This window comes from Ochotona princeps, chromosome 21 (assembly GCF_030435755.1).
Source record: "Ochotona princeps isolate mOchPri1 chromosome 21, mOchPri1.hap1, whole genome shotgun sequence".
Taxonomy (NCBI): Eukaryota; Metazoa; Chordata; class Mammalia; order Lagomorpha; family Ochotonidae; genus Ochotona; species Ochotona princeps.
The window spans coordinates 33,530,383-33,546,681 of record NC_080852.1 but is presented as its reverse complement, the minus strand read 5'-3'; the positions used below and the strand labels follow the sequence as shown (position 1 = coordinate 33,546,681).

At 46.9% G+C, this 16,299-nt stretch overlaps 1 protein-coding gene across 1 annotated transcript in view; it reads right to left on the bottom strand.

Annotated features, from left to right (window-relative positions):
- CHCHD6 (coiled-coil-helix-coiled-coil-helix domain containing 6) overlaps window positions 1-16,299 on the bottom strand; it is a 240,173-nt gene that overhangs the window by 37,042 nt on the left and 186,832 nt on the right. Inside the window, exon 6 of the mRNA XM_012925941.2 lies at window positions 10,850-10,920. Coding sequence (XP_012781395.1) covers window positions 10,850-10,920 — 71 coding nt within the window. The remainder of the gene's footprint in view (window positions 1-10,849; window positions 10,921-16,299) is intronic.

Below are 16,299 nucleotides of genomic sequence, written 5' to 3'. Positions count from 1 at the left end.
GTAACCATTGTTAATTTTCCTGAACGCTTATGTTTGCCAAATTATGCATGCTTTTATGTCATTTCATTGTGTAAAGAGGGAAGTATTCTGCCATGATTTTATTCCTCAAATAAACCCACTTTTAAAATGCAATTATCGTTTAAGGAATTTTTCAATGTTTACTTATTTTTCTCTACTTTGGAAGACAAAGCAACAGAGAGGGAGAAAGGAAGGGGAAGAGAGAGAGAAGAGAGAGAAATTATCCATTCCCTGATTCACCTCTCAGATTCTTCCAGCAGTCAGGGCTGGGCCAGGCCAACGCCACAGCCTGGAACTCCACGCAGGTGTCCCCCATCGGGGGCAGGACTCAAGTTCTTCAACGTCCCTGCTGTCTCTCAGGATAGATGAGCAGGAAGCCAGATCAGAAGCAGGTAGTGAGGACTGGCACTCTGATACGGTATGTGGGCATCCCAAGGCGTGGCTTGATCCACTACATTGCAATGTCTGCCCTTCAAGAAGTTTTAAAATTAATTTTCCAGAATTATCTTCCTAGGATTCCAATCATTTGAGATTCTATACATCAGGGATTTTGATTTTTTAGAATTTCAACATAAGGGACTGTGGGCCAAACCCACTGGACACTGGCCTCATGGCTCAACAAATTACATCATGATTCCCTCCCAACAACCTTCAGAAGTATGGGGAATGTGTCTCAGAGCAGCAACGTCACCTGTCACAGGCCACACATCCGGAAGCACAGCGACAATCTGTGCACTCCCCTGCCTGCCCTCGGTCCCCATGCCAGGCCTTGTGCCATCTGAGGTCCTACTGCCTGCTACAGAACCCTCCACAGAGTAGATGACTAAACAGTCCACTGTTTCCAAATCCCACCCCTCACTTCTGCACAATGAGCATTAGCTCATCTACCCAACTGATACTCCCTCAGTGAGCATCTATTATAGATAAGTCCCAGCCTGGACAGCGGGGATGCGGAGATAAATAAGATATTGGATTGGCCTCTGGGTAAAACAAACAGTAAGCAGAAAAGATGCTTAAGTTGGATTTTGAAAAGTGAGCATAATCTGTAAGGGAAAAAGAGGGAGGACATTCTAGACAGAAAATAGGATATGCGAAGATAAACAACTCAATAGATTCCTTGTTCTGAAATTGGGAACTAAGTGCAGAGTCTCAGAACTGAAAACCCTGTCTCTAACCTTGAATGTCAACCCTGTGTGGTTGATACCATTTGCCAGAGTGTGATGCTGAGCAGGGGGTCATAAGTTCACAGACAGGTTCAGTGCAGGATTGCTGGGATCCGCTTGTGGTATCTGCTTGGGGCACAGGATAGAGCACAGAGAAGAAGCCGACTCCTTCACCTCAACCACAGAGGCACTGTTGGCTCACCCTTCCTAACTTGCAAAGCCAGTCCAGGCTTGGACACCCAGTGTCCTCTGACTTTGTACTCCCACATGCTACACAGACACTCAACTCTGCTCATCAACTCTCAGCTGCACATCTTCATGTCCCTCATCACAAAAACAAGCAGAATTCTGCCAGTGCCGTGAGGGGGAGCAAATGCTTGCAAAGGGCCCCCCACTCCACACACACACACGGTGATGAACTGGTATAAGGAAAGCACGATGAGAAATGGAGCACAAACAGCACCAGATAGGTCAGCCAGTCAGTCAGTAAGCATTTTAGTTCAGTAAGCATTTTGCTCCTGAGGAAACGAAATATCTCAGTTTGGTGGAAAAGAGCAAGTTTAGAGTTCAAATCCCAACCTGCTACTTCCTGCTGTGTGTCCTTGTGCAACAATGTGGATTATTGCCTTTGATCCTCATAAGAATCTGTGATATGTAGTGGGCAGCACTGTCCATGTGTTACAGTCCTGAAAACAGAGCCTGAGAGGTACCAGACTGCTGTTGCTTCTGTACCTGTGAAACAGGCCGACCTCTGCCCTGTGAGCTGCCATTATGTGAGCGTCCAGAGGGGTGGCGGGCACATGGCGGTACATGTTAAAAAGAAAAACATATTAGCAGAGTTTTGACTTGTGAAAGGAACTTATGAAATGAGTTTTGATTTGTTATCTTTTCAGTGAGCAAGATCTGTCCATTTAAACCACATGTTTTGGTAAATTTTGAACAGAGAAGGTTTCTTTTAAAAGGTTATATAAGGTTATCTAAACAGCAAAGTGAGACAGAGTAACATCTTTTGAATTCAGACAAAGCTGAATGTTATCTGGATTAAAGAAAATTTACAATGTCACTTTATTTGGGGTTGAAGTAACTGATCATTGTTTCAGTGGGTCATCTGTGCTTTGTTCGATAAATAGATGCTCACTGAGAAGCTCAAGTATACAGGAAGGATTCCTCTCTTAGGTGGGCCCCAACGTCTACCCACGGTTTGTTCAGTAAATGCTGCCTTCCAGGTGGGAGCAAAAGGTGCTCTACAACAGTTTGGCGGTCCAACTTCCAAGTAGCCAGCCGTATCCACATGAATCAGGCTTTGGATCAAAGTCCTTGGAGCACAATGACTCAGTTTCAGGAAACAGTTAATAACCTTCTTCCTTCAACTCAATTGTTCTAACCTCTTTGAGGGTTGGCTCTTTGTGGGGCCAGGGAGGACAGTACCCATTTCCTGATGATGGGAAGCCAAGGCAGGCTCTGAATGGATCCCAAGGGAAGAGGACTGAAGGTTGTCATAAAAAATAGATGTGACACAATCAATGCAGGATGTTCCCTGGGGTCCTCATTTTTTCCTACAGAAAATTTGAACAATTCTGCCTGCCACGCTCCCATGAGGGCTGTGTGTGTGCACACATGCGTATCTGCTGTGTGCCCGTGAGGGGTGTGTGTGTGTACGCATGCATACCTGCTGTGTTCCTGTCAGAGGTGTGTATGTGCGCGCATGCAAACCTGCTGTGCTGTGAGGTGTGTGTGTATGCATGCATACCTGCTGTGTTGCCATGAGGGGTGTGTGTGTGTACACATGCATACCTGCTGTGTTGCCATGAGGGGGGCTGTGCATGTACACACGCATACTTTGGATATTCATTTCTTTCCCAACAATAGGATTCTTTCCAAATAAGATTCCCAGAATCATGAGTCTCACCACCAACAACTTCCTTTTGACTCTGAGGCAGGAGTCTTCCGAGATCCTGACACACGCAGGGTTAGGCTCAGGCCCCAGCATGGTCTCCCACATGGGTGGCAGGAAGTTTGATCTGAGCCACTGGTGCCTAATGTGGTTGAATCTGCTTTAGCATCTACCATGGATGGCTTCTGCTTGGAACTCCACTTATTCCTCAAAAGCTAAGTCAGGACCTCTGCTTCTGGCTATAATACAATAGCTTGTGGAGGATCTACATTCTCCCCTGAAAGGGGTGGGAGTGGATGCAGTAAAAACAACAACAAAAGTGCTTTGAAAGACCTCTAAGAACCAAGTTAGCCAGCACTTTAGGATCAAAATCATGAACTGAAGGGAACTACAGAGAAGTAAGCGTCTGTTCTTGGAGCTATTTCCTGAAAATTTCTGCCCACTCTTAGTGCAGGAAAATGGGCTGAACATCATACAAACAGCTTCAGAAGCTACAAGGCAAAGCAGACAGTGGGGTTTGGGGGCAATCCCACAGGATTGCAGAGGGGAAGTAGTCTTTGGAGTATGAGACTCTTAGAGCAGCTATAACGTGACAGATCAGGATTCTGGAGAGCAGGCAATGACAGGGCTATGAGATGACACTTGGTGGTTTCCTTCTTTGGGAAAAAAAAAAAATCACACTCATGAGCTACCCAAGGTAAGAAGCTAACTAAAAAGCAATGAAAGGCAAAGTGGAATTCTCATCAAGTCTCAGGGTTAGGGTTAGGGAACAAAAATAACAGTTTGGAGTTCACCAAGAAAGAGGAGCTCTGGAAGTCCACACCCTAAGAACAAGGGTGAATCAAAAAGCAGCTGAGGTTTACAAAACTGCAAACAAGCCTCCAGTCAGCTGAGTCCCTGATGGGAGTAAAGAAATCTGCCTCCATTCAGGCAGTTACCAAGGAATAGAACAGAGCATCTCTGGGGGAAGGTAATATTCCCCAGGGCCTCTGTAACATCACTGTTAAATGTCTGGCATTTAATCAAGAATTACCAGGCAGGGAGCAGGCACCAGGCCCAGCAGTTAAAGACATCAGCAGCCCACATTTGAGTGTGTGGCTTAGATTCCCAGCCCCAGTCCCTGACTCCAGCTTCCTGCCAATGCAGGTCCTGGGAGACAGCAGTGACAGCTCAGTTATTGAGGCCTGTGTGCTGCATGGAAAACCTGGATTGTGTTCCCGGTTCTGGTCCCCACCTAGCCCCAGCCCTGGACGCATTTGGGAAGCAAACCGACAGATGGAAGTTCTCTGTTTGTATGATAGTCTTTCTGCCTTTCTAATACATTAAGATTAAAAACAAAACCAAAAAAAAAATTAACTACTAGACATTCAAAGAAATGAGACCAAAAGAAAAAAAAAGGGCAACAGACACACCCCCAAATTAAACTCTAAAACAACTATAGCTAATATGTTGATGAGAATATAGAGCAAAAAGCAGAATTTTATCAGAGAATGAGACTCTTAAGGAAAAAAAAGGGGGAGAAAGGAAAAGACACTTTTAGAATTGAAAAAAAAAGACGCAATAACTGAAACAGAGTCCTCAATCAATAAGTTTAAGGCAAACTTGATACAATAAAGGAGGATCAGTGAAGAGAAAGATCAAAAGAATAAAGTCAGCATATAGCACGGAGACTTTAGAATTGATGAGAACCAGAAAGGAGAGCAGGGGAATGAGACAGTAATACCTGTAACTGAAACCCCAGAGAGGCAGAAAGATAAAATAAGGGAGAGAATTATTTGAAGAGATAATGACTGAGAAATTTCTAAAACTGACAAAAAGATGTCAAACCCTGAGATATGAATCCCAAGGTGTGTGTGTGTGTGTGTGTGTGTGTGTGTAAGAGAGAGAGAGAGAGAGAGAGAGAGAGAGAGAGAGAGAGAATATCTGCACCCAGATACATCTTAGTAAAATGGCTAAAAAAGCAAAGAGAGAAAATCTTAAAAGTAGAGAAAAAAAAAAGAAAAATGCCTCAGTGGAGTGATACAATGTCAACAGCTGTCTTCTCAGGAGAAAAACAGATAACCTATGAAAAATATAAAGACATCTTCAGAGAACTGGAAAAATACGACCACTTTAGCTTCAAAACTGAAGGTCCACCAAAAATATATAATTTGTTAAATAACAAAGTGACACAAAAAGAATTACTAGAAGAAGTTTGTTAGAAGGAAAGTCATCTCTGAAAAGACCCAGTGAACTTGAAAAAACACAGTAACTTGGAGAACCTGAACCTGACAGAGCAACTGAAACTAGCTAACAAACCCAGAGCACCGCATCCACCGACAGAACCTACGTCCTCTCTCAGTGCTTCTGGACACTTCACCAAAATAAATCGTTCAGTGGGCCCGGCGGCATGGCCTAGCGGCTAAAGTCCTCGCCTTGAACGCCCCGGGGATCCCATATGGGCGCCGGTTCTAATCCCAGCAGCTCCACTTCCCATCCAGCTCCCTGCTTGTGGCCTGGGAAAGCAATCGAGGACGGCCCAATGCTTTGGGACCCTGCACCCACGTGGGAGACCCGGAAGAGGTTCCTGGTTCCCGGCTTCGGATCGGTGCGCACCGGCCGTTGCAGCTCACTTGGGGAATGATTCATCGGACGAAAGATCTTCCTCTCTGTCTCTCCTCCTCTCTGTATATCTGACTGTAATAAAATAAATAAATCTTAAAAAAAAATTAAAAAAATAAATCGTTCAGTGAGGCATCAATTGAGCTGCAAAAAAAATTTTTTTTTTAATTATTTATTATTTAACTTCAGGAATTACATTGTATTATGTGACACAGTTACATAGATACTTGGGTTCTCCCCACCCCTCCCCAAACCCTCCCACCAGAGCTGCAAAAAATTTTCAGAGAATTTAAAATGTGTTCACTGACTACAGCAAAATTAAACATTTGAAAATCAGGCAATATACTTTGAAATAATCTGATACAAAAATCAGAATGAAAAATTTTAAAAAGCTTGACCTGAATTATAATGAAAATGTACATGGCTATTTGAAAAGTTTGTGGAAAATCAAATGAAAGGGTATGTTCTTACTGATTTGTTTGTTTGAAAGGCAGACTGACATAAAGGGAAAGAGAGAGAGAGAGACACTACACTGCTACTGGTTCAACTCCCCAGATGGCCACGATGGCTGGGGCAGGGCAGTCTGGGTATTCTATATGGATGGCAGGGGCCCAAGCAATTGGATGATTTTCTGTTGCTTTCCTCAGCACATTAGCAAGATGTTGGATCAAAAATGAAGCAGCCGGGCCTGGCGCAATGGCTAAGTGGCTAAATCTCCATCTTGCATGTGCCTGGATCCCACGTGGGCACCAGTTCGTGTCCCAGCAGCCTTACTTCCCACCCAGCTCCCTGCTTGTGTCCTGGAAAAGCAGTAGAGAACTGCCCAAAGCCTTTGGACCCTGTACCCACGTGGGAGATCCGGAAGAAACTCCTGGCTCCTGGATTTGGATTGGTTCAGCTCTGGCTGTTGCACCTGTTTCGGGGAATGAACCAGTGGACAGAGGATCTTTATCTCTGTAAATCTGCCTTTCCATTAAAAAAAAAAAAAGGAGCAGCTAGGAATTGAACCAGTACCCATATGGGATGTAGGCATTATAGGTGGAGGTTTAATGTGCTATGCCACCATACCCCAAATACATTAATTTTGATGAAAAAGTTTGAAATATATATTGATGAAACATCTTCAAAAAATTCATGAAAATGTTTACTATGAAAAAAGCATGGATTTCAAAATTTTTTGCACCAAAATATCTTTTCAATTTCACTTTTCCACAAACTTTTTAAAAAAGATTTATTTATTTTTATTGCAAACTCAGAGATACACAGAGAGGAGGAGAGACAGAAAGGAAGATCTTCCATCCCATGATTCACTCCCCAAGTGACCACAATGGCTGGTGCTGTACCAATCTGAAGCCAGGCGCCAGGAACTTCTTCCAGGTCCCCACTTGGGTGCTGGAATCCAAGGCTTTTGGCAGTCCTCGATTGCTTTCCCAGGCCACAAGCAGGGAGCTGGACAGGAAGTGAAGATGCTAGCACTAGAACTGGTGCCCATATGGGATCTTGGCGTGTTCAAGGTGAGGACTTTTGCCCCTAGGCCAATACACCGTGCCCTTCCACAAGCTTTTTGAAGCAGTCTTGTACATCAACACTTAGCTAATGTGTTAGGATATAGCTAATTCTGTGTCTACAGAGAAAATTGTAGCATTACATGAACATATCAGAAAAGATACAAAGTAGTAAATAATTGACTTATTAGCATAAAATTAAAATCTGTAATATGGTACAAAGTCTGGCACAGTCTGGTTTCTCAGGACTTCTCGAAGTTCCACCTTGGTTTGTATCTTCCTACTCCTTACTCTCCCAGGCGTATTTGCTTTCTGTTCACTCCTCAGGCAACCTGAATTCTAGCCTCAGGGACCAGGCACATGCTGAGGCTGCTGGAGCCAGTTTAAAAGTCATTTCCTTAAAGTAGGTTCCTCCAAAGCCTAAGGCAAGGTTAGTCTCCTCTGACGAGAACTTCAAACTCTTTTCTTTCATAGCACTCAGTATCTTAATCAATAAATGTGCAACTAACCTAAAAATATTGCTTGTCATTTACCAAATCTCTTGCTAGCTGGGTTGTCTTGTTTATCATTGTATTGTAATCCCAGGCCTAGCACAGTGCCAGGCAAACAGCAGGTATATTATGTATGCATGATTAATGAACGAATGAACTCATGGGCATCTAGCTTATCACTCAAGTAGCCATTCAGTTTACTCAGAGCTGTTGAAAGATGCTCTGCTACTCTAGAAGAAAACTCCTCAACATCCCAGGCTGTCAGCTGCTGGCATTTATTTCCATGGCATTTATGAGGCAATTTACAACCATTTGCTAATCCAAGAAATCTCCCCAAGATTTTTTTCCGTGCTTGGTGTTCAAAAGAAATAATTTCTAACTTTATGTCGCTTCCTGTTTACCCCATTTGGGGAAAGACAAAGTGTTTTGTAAACCCGATTTACTTATCAAATCTGTTCCACTGTATACCAAGCAAGGTGCTGTGAAAGTGATTCAAGTGATTGCCACTATTAATAACAGTGTATTAGTCTGTTCAGGTTGCTGCAGCATAAGAACGCAGCCTGGGCGGCTTATAAATAACAGCCGCTTCTCTCTCACAGTTCTGGAGGCTGCGAGGTTTGAGACCAGAATGCTGGCATATTCGGCATGTCGTAAGGTTTTGCTTCCTGGCTCATGGACAGTGCCTGCCATCTGCATCCTTACAGGTGAAAGGGCAGGAAGCTCTCTGAGGTTCCTATTATTGGGATGCTAGTTCCATTCTCCAGGGCTCCACCCCTCCTGACACTATTACATTGGAGATGAGGCTTCAATGTCTGAGTTCCAGAGGGGCACAGTCAGTCCTTAGCAAACTGTTACAAGTGGGAGTGTTCCCAGTCTTCATCCTAGGTGGAAGCCTGCTTAATCACCACTCAAAGCATTAAAGAGGATGTCTGGTTTGGTAGTTGAGAAAAATCAAGGCTCCCAGAGGTGACTGTCTGAGAGCACGGAATCAGAAAGTGGCTGGGCCCACGGCTGAGCCTTGGTCTGACTCCATAACCCAGGTACATTCTTAGCGTCTTGTCCTGCTGCTCATCTCTCATTTACAGAGGACTTTCAAGGGAGAGCAATGGTGCAAAATCAAATAAGGTGGATGGGGGAATTCTGGTGCAGCAGAGTAAGCCATCAATTGTGACACTAACATTCCATCCTGGGGCACCCGTTCGAGTCCCAACTACTTTGCTTGCAGCTGAGCTCCTGGCCAATGTGTCCTGGAAAAGCAGATGATGCCTCAACTACTTGGTTCCCTGCTACCAGTGTGGAGAAACCAGATGGAATTCTAGGCTGCTAGGGGGAGCGGGGGGCGTGAACCAGAGGATTGGAAATCTATCTCTGCTCCTCCCTGTATCACTCTGCCCTTCAAATACATAAGTCTTTTTTTTTTTTAAAGAGAGAAAGGGAGGGAACAAGTGAGGAACCTGGTCCAAAGCAGTGTGGACTGAGCTTGACCCCAAGCCTTGCCGCACAACCAGCTGTGGTCACAGACTAAGTAGAGACTCACTGACTTTCCAGCCGGAGCTCTTAGCTGTGAGATGGAACAAACGCGAGCAAACAGCAAGCTGTGGTTGAAGGGCCTGGCAGAGGATCCCACTTCATAATATGCTTAGTAAATGGCAGTAATTATTATCAAGGGATGCTGCAAGCAAACAAAACCCCCTACACTTCATGGGAATTAACAATGCACTCATACTCTCCTCCATCAACCCTTTCGAGAGTGAGGAGCGCCATGACAGTGAGGTCAACTCACTAACACAGGTGACAAAGTGCAGTGCTCACGGACCTCCCCTCTCCCACGAGTTTCTTCTCTTTGGCAGCAGGGACTGTTTGAGGGATCCATCCAGGGATCACATTACTGTGGTAGCTGCCACACAGCCACGTCCCCTCTCACCAACTAGAGATCTTGAGTATTCTCAGCCCTACAGGGACCACAGGTACAGGGAGGGACCCTTCCACTGTTCAGGAACAGCCTGCACAGGTGTGTGCCAGTGTGGCAGGGATCTGCGAGTGGGTGGTACACACAACAGCAGGGCAGCTGCCCCCTACATTCTATGCGGTCCATGCAGACCAAGGTGCTCACTTGTACCCAAGCCATGCGGGGCTGCTGCTTCCACTCAGTACCTGTCCCTGTCTCCATCCACCTGCGGGAACAGGTTTTTGGTACTGCTCTATGACTCAAAATACCAAGATGATTATTCACTCCTCCCCGGACCTAATCTTTCACCTGTTCTGCCACAGGCTGGCAGGATGCCCCAGCCGTGGGGTTTCAGGCTCATGAGTAAAATTCCTGTGCTGCCTTCACTATTCACCTGCAGCTTCTCAACTGCATCCATCACCCACTGCCTCCTGATGCCTCACACAGTCCTCTGTGGTGGTCATGTTCACGGGCACCTAATCCTCTCCTGGTAACCGACATCTCTCTCTCTCTGCCATTTTCTTCCCATGGTGCTGGATCCAGGGCTCACCATTTAGTCCTGAGATGGGTTTGCCTGGTGGATTATCTTGATTCACTCTTGAGAGGGGGAGACCCATTGAAGGAGTGGCAGGAATTGGTGAGATAATTCCTGAAGGTCTCCCAGGTGCACTGAGCACATCTTCACCCAAAGAATTCACAAGGCTTAGCTCTCCTTCCCCAGGGCGCTCCTACCCCTGCAGGGACTGTACCCTGAGCTGAGCAGAGCTGCTTAGTCAAGTATAGGCCACCTTCAGCATTGTACACAAGAAGTACACTGCATGTGCCAGGCACTCAGGAGGCTCCCCTCCAACCCCGGGACGCCTACACAAACCAGATAGGAGGAGGCCCAAGCAGCACTTCCTTTGGGACTGGATGGCCAGCTCCTCGCCTAGCTGGACAATGAAGATAACAGCCCCTGTTCAGCAGACAGCAGGGGCTGAAAACCCCGGGAGTTCTCTTCAGCTCTGCTCCAATCTGCCAAGGAGCTCGGAAGGCTCTGAGTGCTAATTTGGCCAATTACAGATGACCAATGGCTACCTCGGATCCAGGTGAGAGAGCTGAGGAACAGATGGTTGTCTGTGTTATTAGAGAAATTTGAAATTAGGCAGGTGGTGGCAGGTTTCAAGCCACATGTGGGAATTTTTACAAATATGGGCCAAGTTTACAGAGAAGAATGAGCAAATTCTTACTTTATCTTGCTCTCCGCTTTCGAAGCCGCCTCATGGAATTGCTGTGAAGATAGTTTATACATCTCTGCATTCTACAAAGAGGAAAACAGAACTGGTTACCAAAGATTGAAATTTCCCTCTAGCTCCCTCATGGGATGCAACCACATTAGAAATCGACAGATGCTAATTTCTTGACCAGCATCAAAGCAGACTGGTGATTAATCCACAGCTTGGGTTCTAGCTCCCACCATGGACCAACTGCTGCTACAGAATCTTAGAATAGCAAAGGCTGGAAGAATGCGAAGACATTCTCAAGTTCAGGGGTTGGCAAATTGCAACCCACAAGGCAAATCCAGCAGGCAAACCTGTTCCGTAAACAAAGTTTACCTGGCCGGATTCACTTCTTTATGTATTGTCTCTGGCTGCTTTTGTGCAATGGTGGCAGTTCGGCAGCTGTGACAGATACTATGTGAGCTACAAAGTCTAAAATACATACTATCTCTGAACTAAAAATGTGCTGAGCTTTCATTCTGACAAAGTCTCTTTTGGACATGAGCTTTGGTGGCCAGAGAGGTGAAGTGACTTGCCCAAAGTGACACAGCAAGGGGGCAGTGCCAGGACTCCAACACACTGTGCTTCCCAGCAGAATCAGCCTGTCACCAGCACAGCAACCATCTGTTCAGAGTGCCACAGGGGACTTCCAAAAGCATGCATTTCATTCTTCCTGAGACGCCCTATTATGTGGACACCTGCAGAGTCAGGCTGGTGCAGGGAGAGAGGCCTGGTGTGAGAACAAGAAAGCTAGGTGCAAACCCTGGGGCCACCCCTTCGTGACTCCTGGTAAGTTACTCAGCCCTCTGTGCAGCAGAGACCCAGGCCCAGCATTCTCTCCCTGCGAAGTCACAGTGTCTTCACCAGCTCTCAGAGGGGACGGATAGCAACACAAGTGTTCACTGTCTGCTACACTGCCATTGGGAGTGGCTGCAAGGTCCACAAGTGGGTGGGCATGGAGATGGCAGAGAGGTTAAGCCTGGAGCCAAGCCTTGGGCTAATCCTTGCAGGAAGCAAGCACTTTTAAGATTCAGCAGCCCGAGACAGGTCAGGCCAGGGGTCCCCAGCAGAGCTGGTTCAGGCCCCTGCAGCGAAGATGAGGAAGGCTGCAGTACAGGCCGCGTGCAGTTTGCCTCTGGCTAGACCCTTTGCAGACCCAAGCACATTTGTTCCTCAACGCTTCACACAGAGGGGTTATTATCCCTGTTTTACAGATGAGAGGGAGAGCTTGGGGCTTCAAGTGCCTGCGGTGCCAGCCAGCTTAGTTAGTTCCTGCAACAGCTTGCATGGTGGGGCAGGGATTGTAGACCACGCAGCCACCTTCCCTTGCACATAGTCGGTCTCAAGTCTGGATTTCTCTCCATCCACTAGGCACATGGAGAGCTTGGCCAGACCCGAATGAAAGGAGCACTCCAGCCCTCAAACAGGAGGAAGGGAAAGGTACTCGTAATTAGAGCCACACAGGGAACGGGCATCACAGGAGCTCTGTAGACCATCTGCCCTATAACAGGGGAAACACTAAGTGGGGAGATCTCCCCTGGGACGCAGGGCAACTAAGGCAGGTCTGGGCAGGAATCAGCCCCACCTGGATCCAGATCAGGGCTGTCCCCATGGCACCAGTGCCTCAGGGAAGGGCCAATTGGGAGGTGCCTGGGGAAGGGGAAGCTCCTGAGGGAAAGCCCCTGAGGGAAAGCCCCTGGTACATGTGATGAGGAAGTACTGCTGGGGGTAGGAATTCTGCTTGGGGCTTGGCCAACAGAGGTGAGAGGTCTGGAATCCACGCCTGCATGTGGCACTCTCCACTTGCCCACTGAGCTTGGGCAAGTCACCTCACCTCCTTTGACTTGAAACCCATGTCTCCCATGATGGGTGGAAATATGAGAACCAGCAGGGGAACATCAAATGCTCCCAGCTTAGAGTAGGCACATCTGAGTCCTCCTGCTGCCCCACAGCCAGGCTTGCCCTGACCACTGCAGGTCTGCATGATTCCAGGATGCTTGACATAAGGACTCCAGTTTCCTCTCTGGAACCCTCATGTTCAGAGATCACAATACTGCCCCAGAGAGTCCACTCCTCCCCAGTACTGACTGTCCTGGGCAAGGGGCTAAGGACACGGAGATGGATCAAGCCAGGCCTCTCCTTCTCCATGGGATGCTCCTGGGGGACACCCGGACAGAGATCTCTCTGGCTGTGTTGAGCCTCCCACTCACAGCCCTTCACCAAGAGATGGCCATATGCTCACATGTTAATTTTTACTTTAACACATCTTGGCTGTGGTCCTTTGGTACATTCCACACTTTCCCTGAGCCCTACTGTCTTTTTTATTTTAAATAATATTTCTTTATTTGTTTGGAAAGTTGGAATTATAAAGAAAGAAGCACATACACAGGGAGACAGAGAGAGAGAGAGAGAGAGAGAGAGAGAGAGAGAGAGGAAAGGAGGGAGGGAAGTAGGGAGAGAGAGAGACTTTTCCATCTACTTGTTCACTTCCCCAGGTGACCACAACAGCCACAGTTGGACCTGGTCAAAGCCAGGGGCGTCATTTGGGTCTTCCACATGGGTGCTGGGACCCAAAGACTTAAGCCATCCTCTATTGCTTTTCCAGGCCATTAGCAGGGAGCTGGATCAGAAGTGGGGCAGCTAGAACATGAACAGGTACTTACATAGGATGCTGGTGTCACAGGTGGAAGCTTTACCCACTATGACTCAAGGCCAGTCCCCTTACTATCTTTATTCCAAGACAGGGTATCATCTATCAATGGGCACTATGATTACATTGTTGAGATTTCTGAAGCTAAAATGTGCCTTATCTTAAGCTCTCCACACTGATCCTGGTCTGCTTCTTTTTCTGTAAGACAGCTACATGGGTCAGGCTTTCACTTTGGGATGAATTTATCTCTCTGTAGCCATACACGGAGGACTTGTTGGTGTCAGGTCACAGTCTTACAGGTGTAGTCACCTGTTAATATCCCTTCTGAGAGGTTTGGTTGCCCATATGGGCCTGGCTTGCTGCAGGTCACAGGGAGGCACCCTGAGAGCCTTTGCTTTGGATCGCACACTATCAAACATAGCCTGGCTCCTGCTGAACTTGGGCTTAGAACACACATGTATGTGGTCAACTAGATTTGTCACAGGAAGTGCCCACAGGCCAAGCAGTGGTTGCAATTACTCCATTGCAGCTTCCTCTATTGTTTCTCAGAATGACTCAGTGAAATTCTGGGCCCATCCTGATGGTCCCACCCTCTGTCTAATCTGCCTGCACAGACCTGCTAAGACAGACGTCGCCATGACCACAGCTCCCTTGGCATATGAAGGTCTCCAGGCCACAATGGGGGAGTGCCGAGCCAGCTTCCTGCACTCACAAACCCACTCAGCCACCAGGCCTTCCTGAAGCTGCTGGAACAGAACCAGGGAAGGGGGTACTCTGAATTCTCCTCAATAAATCCACCACCAAGGGTTTTCTAGGCGGAGCCAACACTATCAACCTTCACACTGAGAACTTGCTGAATGCCAGGAGATGCCAAGAGCAATGCAGCCTGCTTCATGGCCTCATGGAGCCCTCCTGTGACATGATAGCATAGTGACAATAGACACCCAGGAGTCATCCCCAGTGCTGGGGACACTTACAAGGACAGCCTGGCAGTGGTTGTGGCTTCTTGGGTGTTGATACCTGTACCAAGGACTATTTTTGTAACACAATATTCTTTAAAAAATTAATAGTCTCATACATCAGATTAAAAAAAAAAAGAAAAACAGGAAAAGAACAGACAGCACTTGGTGACTAGTGAGTCTCTCAGTCAGTCTGGCTCTCTCCTCTGTGTGCCTCATGGGCAAAGAGTTGTGGACCTGCTAGTATATGTGTGAGTGCACACACATGTCCCCCTTGCTCCTGACCCACAGCAGACACAATGTCCTGTCTCTCATCTCTGCACGAACTCCTCAGAGGCCTCATCCATTTCCCACTCCACAGTGTTCCATTGTACAAATAAAAACACCCTGTGACTCACTCTCACAGCTCCCCATCCATGTACACTAGGCTGTTCTTGGTGTCATGCTATGATAAACAACACCGAGAGGTACATCTTGGCAACTAGAACTTTGCAGAAGTCAAATTTCTGGATCAAAGGGTGTCACAATTTGGATGGATTTTGAAAGATGACCAGGAATGAGTCTGATCAGAATAAGGCCTTCCGACCAGAGGCAGCAGCCTGAAGGAGCTTGAGGGACCATATGGCAGAGGAAGCCAAGAGCTACAGTTGCTACTGTGCGGGGACAAGGGCATGGAAAGGGCCAGAGAGAGGAGCACCAGTTCTACTCTTGGCTTTTCATTTCTAAGCAAGGGGACTGCAGGGTAGATCTATGTTTTACTTTATTTATTTATTTGAGAGACAGAGGGGACAGAAAGACAGATACAGAGCTCCCATTCACTGAGCCACTCTCCAAATGCTTCTAACAGCCCCAAAGCCAAGAGGCAGGAACTCCATCAGTTTTCCTGTGTGAGCCAGAGATGCAACCCCGCTCAGGCCATTGTTGCTGCCTGCTCAGGTGTATATCCACAGGAAAGTGGAGTAAGATATGGAGTCAGATGTCAAAGCTAGGTACGTGGAAATGTGACGTAGGTGTCTAATGTAACCAGCATGTTAACAGCAAGCCCAAACACCCACCTTAGATTTCTATCTTAAAAAGCATCCTGGAAGCTCTATGGACAACGAGTCCAGTTCTCCACAGCTAGGCTGTCAGTACTGGAGCCTGCAGCATGATGCCTGTGGCAATGAAGGTGCCCAGTTACCTATTTCTAAATTGCTGGGAAATCTTCCTGAAGTGCATTCTACTGAGTCTGCACACATTAATTAGCATCCAATGATCATGAATTATTATTTCTGGGTGATTTTTTTTTATTAGATACTTTGGGTTCCTAATTTTGAAGAGACTCTTTCTCTGCCCTATAAACAGCTGTCCCTCCCCCACCTCCTCCAGCTGCTCTGCATCTGAAAGCAGAAGACCTGATCTCCATTAATTAAATCTGCCATTAAAAATTAAATAATGTGAGTAAGAAGGTGTGAGTGTTATCTCTATGGGTTTCAAAAGTCACAGTGTTTCTTCAATTACTTTCTGAGCAGTTTTCATATTTCATACCGTCTGATTTCTCCAAGGGCTTGGATTTGCAAGATCAAAAGAGAGTGTGAGGGTGAGGGAAGTTCGGTGAGAAGGCTGGGAGGGGAGGACGATAAAATGTGTTGCGGGCACAAAAAATGGTCCTGCTGTTCCCTCCCAGCGCCAGGATCTGGGATGCAGTGTGGGTGCGGAGCCCTGGGTCCTGAGGGCTATGCTGAGTCTGGTGGGGCCTGGTGCACCCTGGTGTGTGCGATCGCTGGTGTAAAGACAGCAGGGTTTAATCGAGTGACCTGGAAGACAGTATC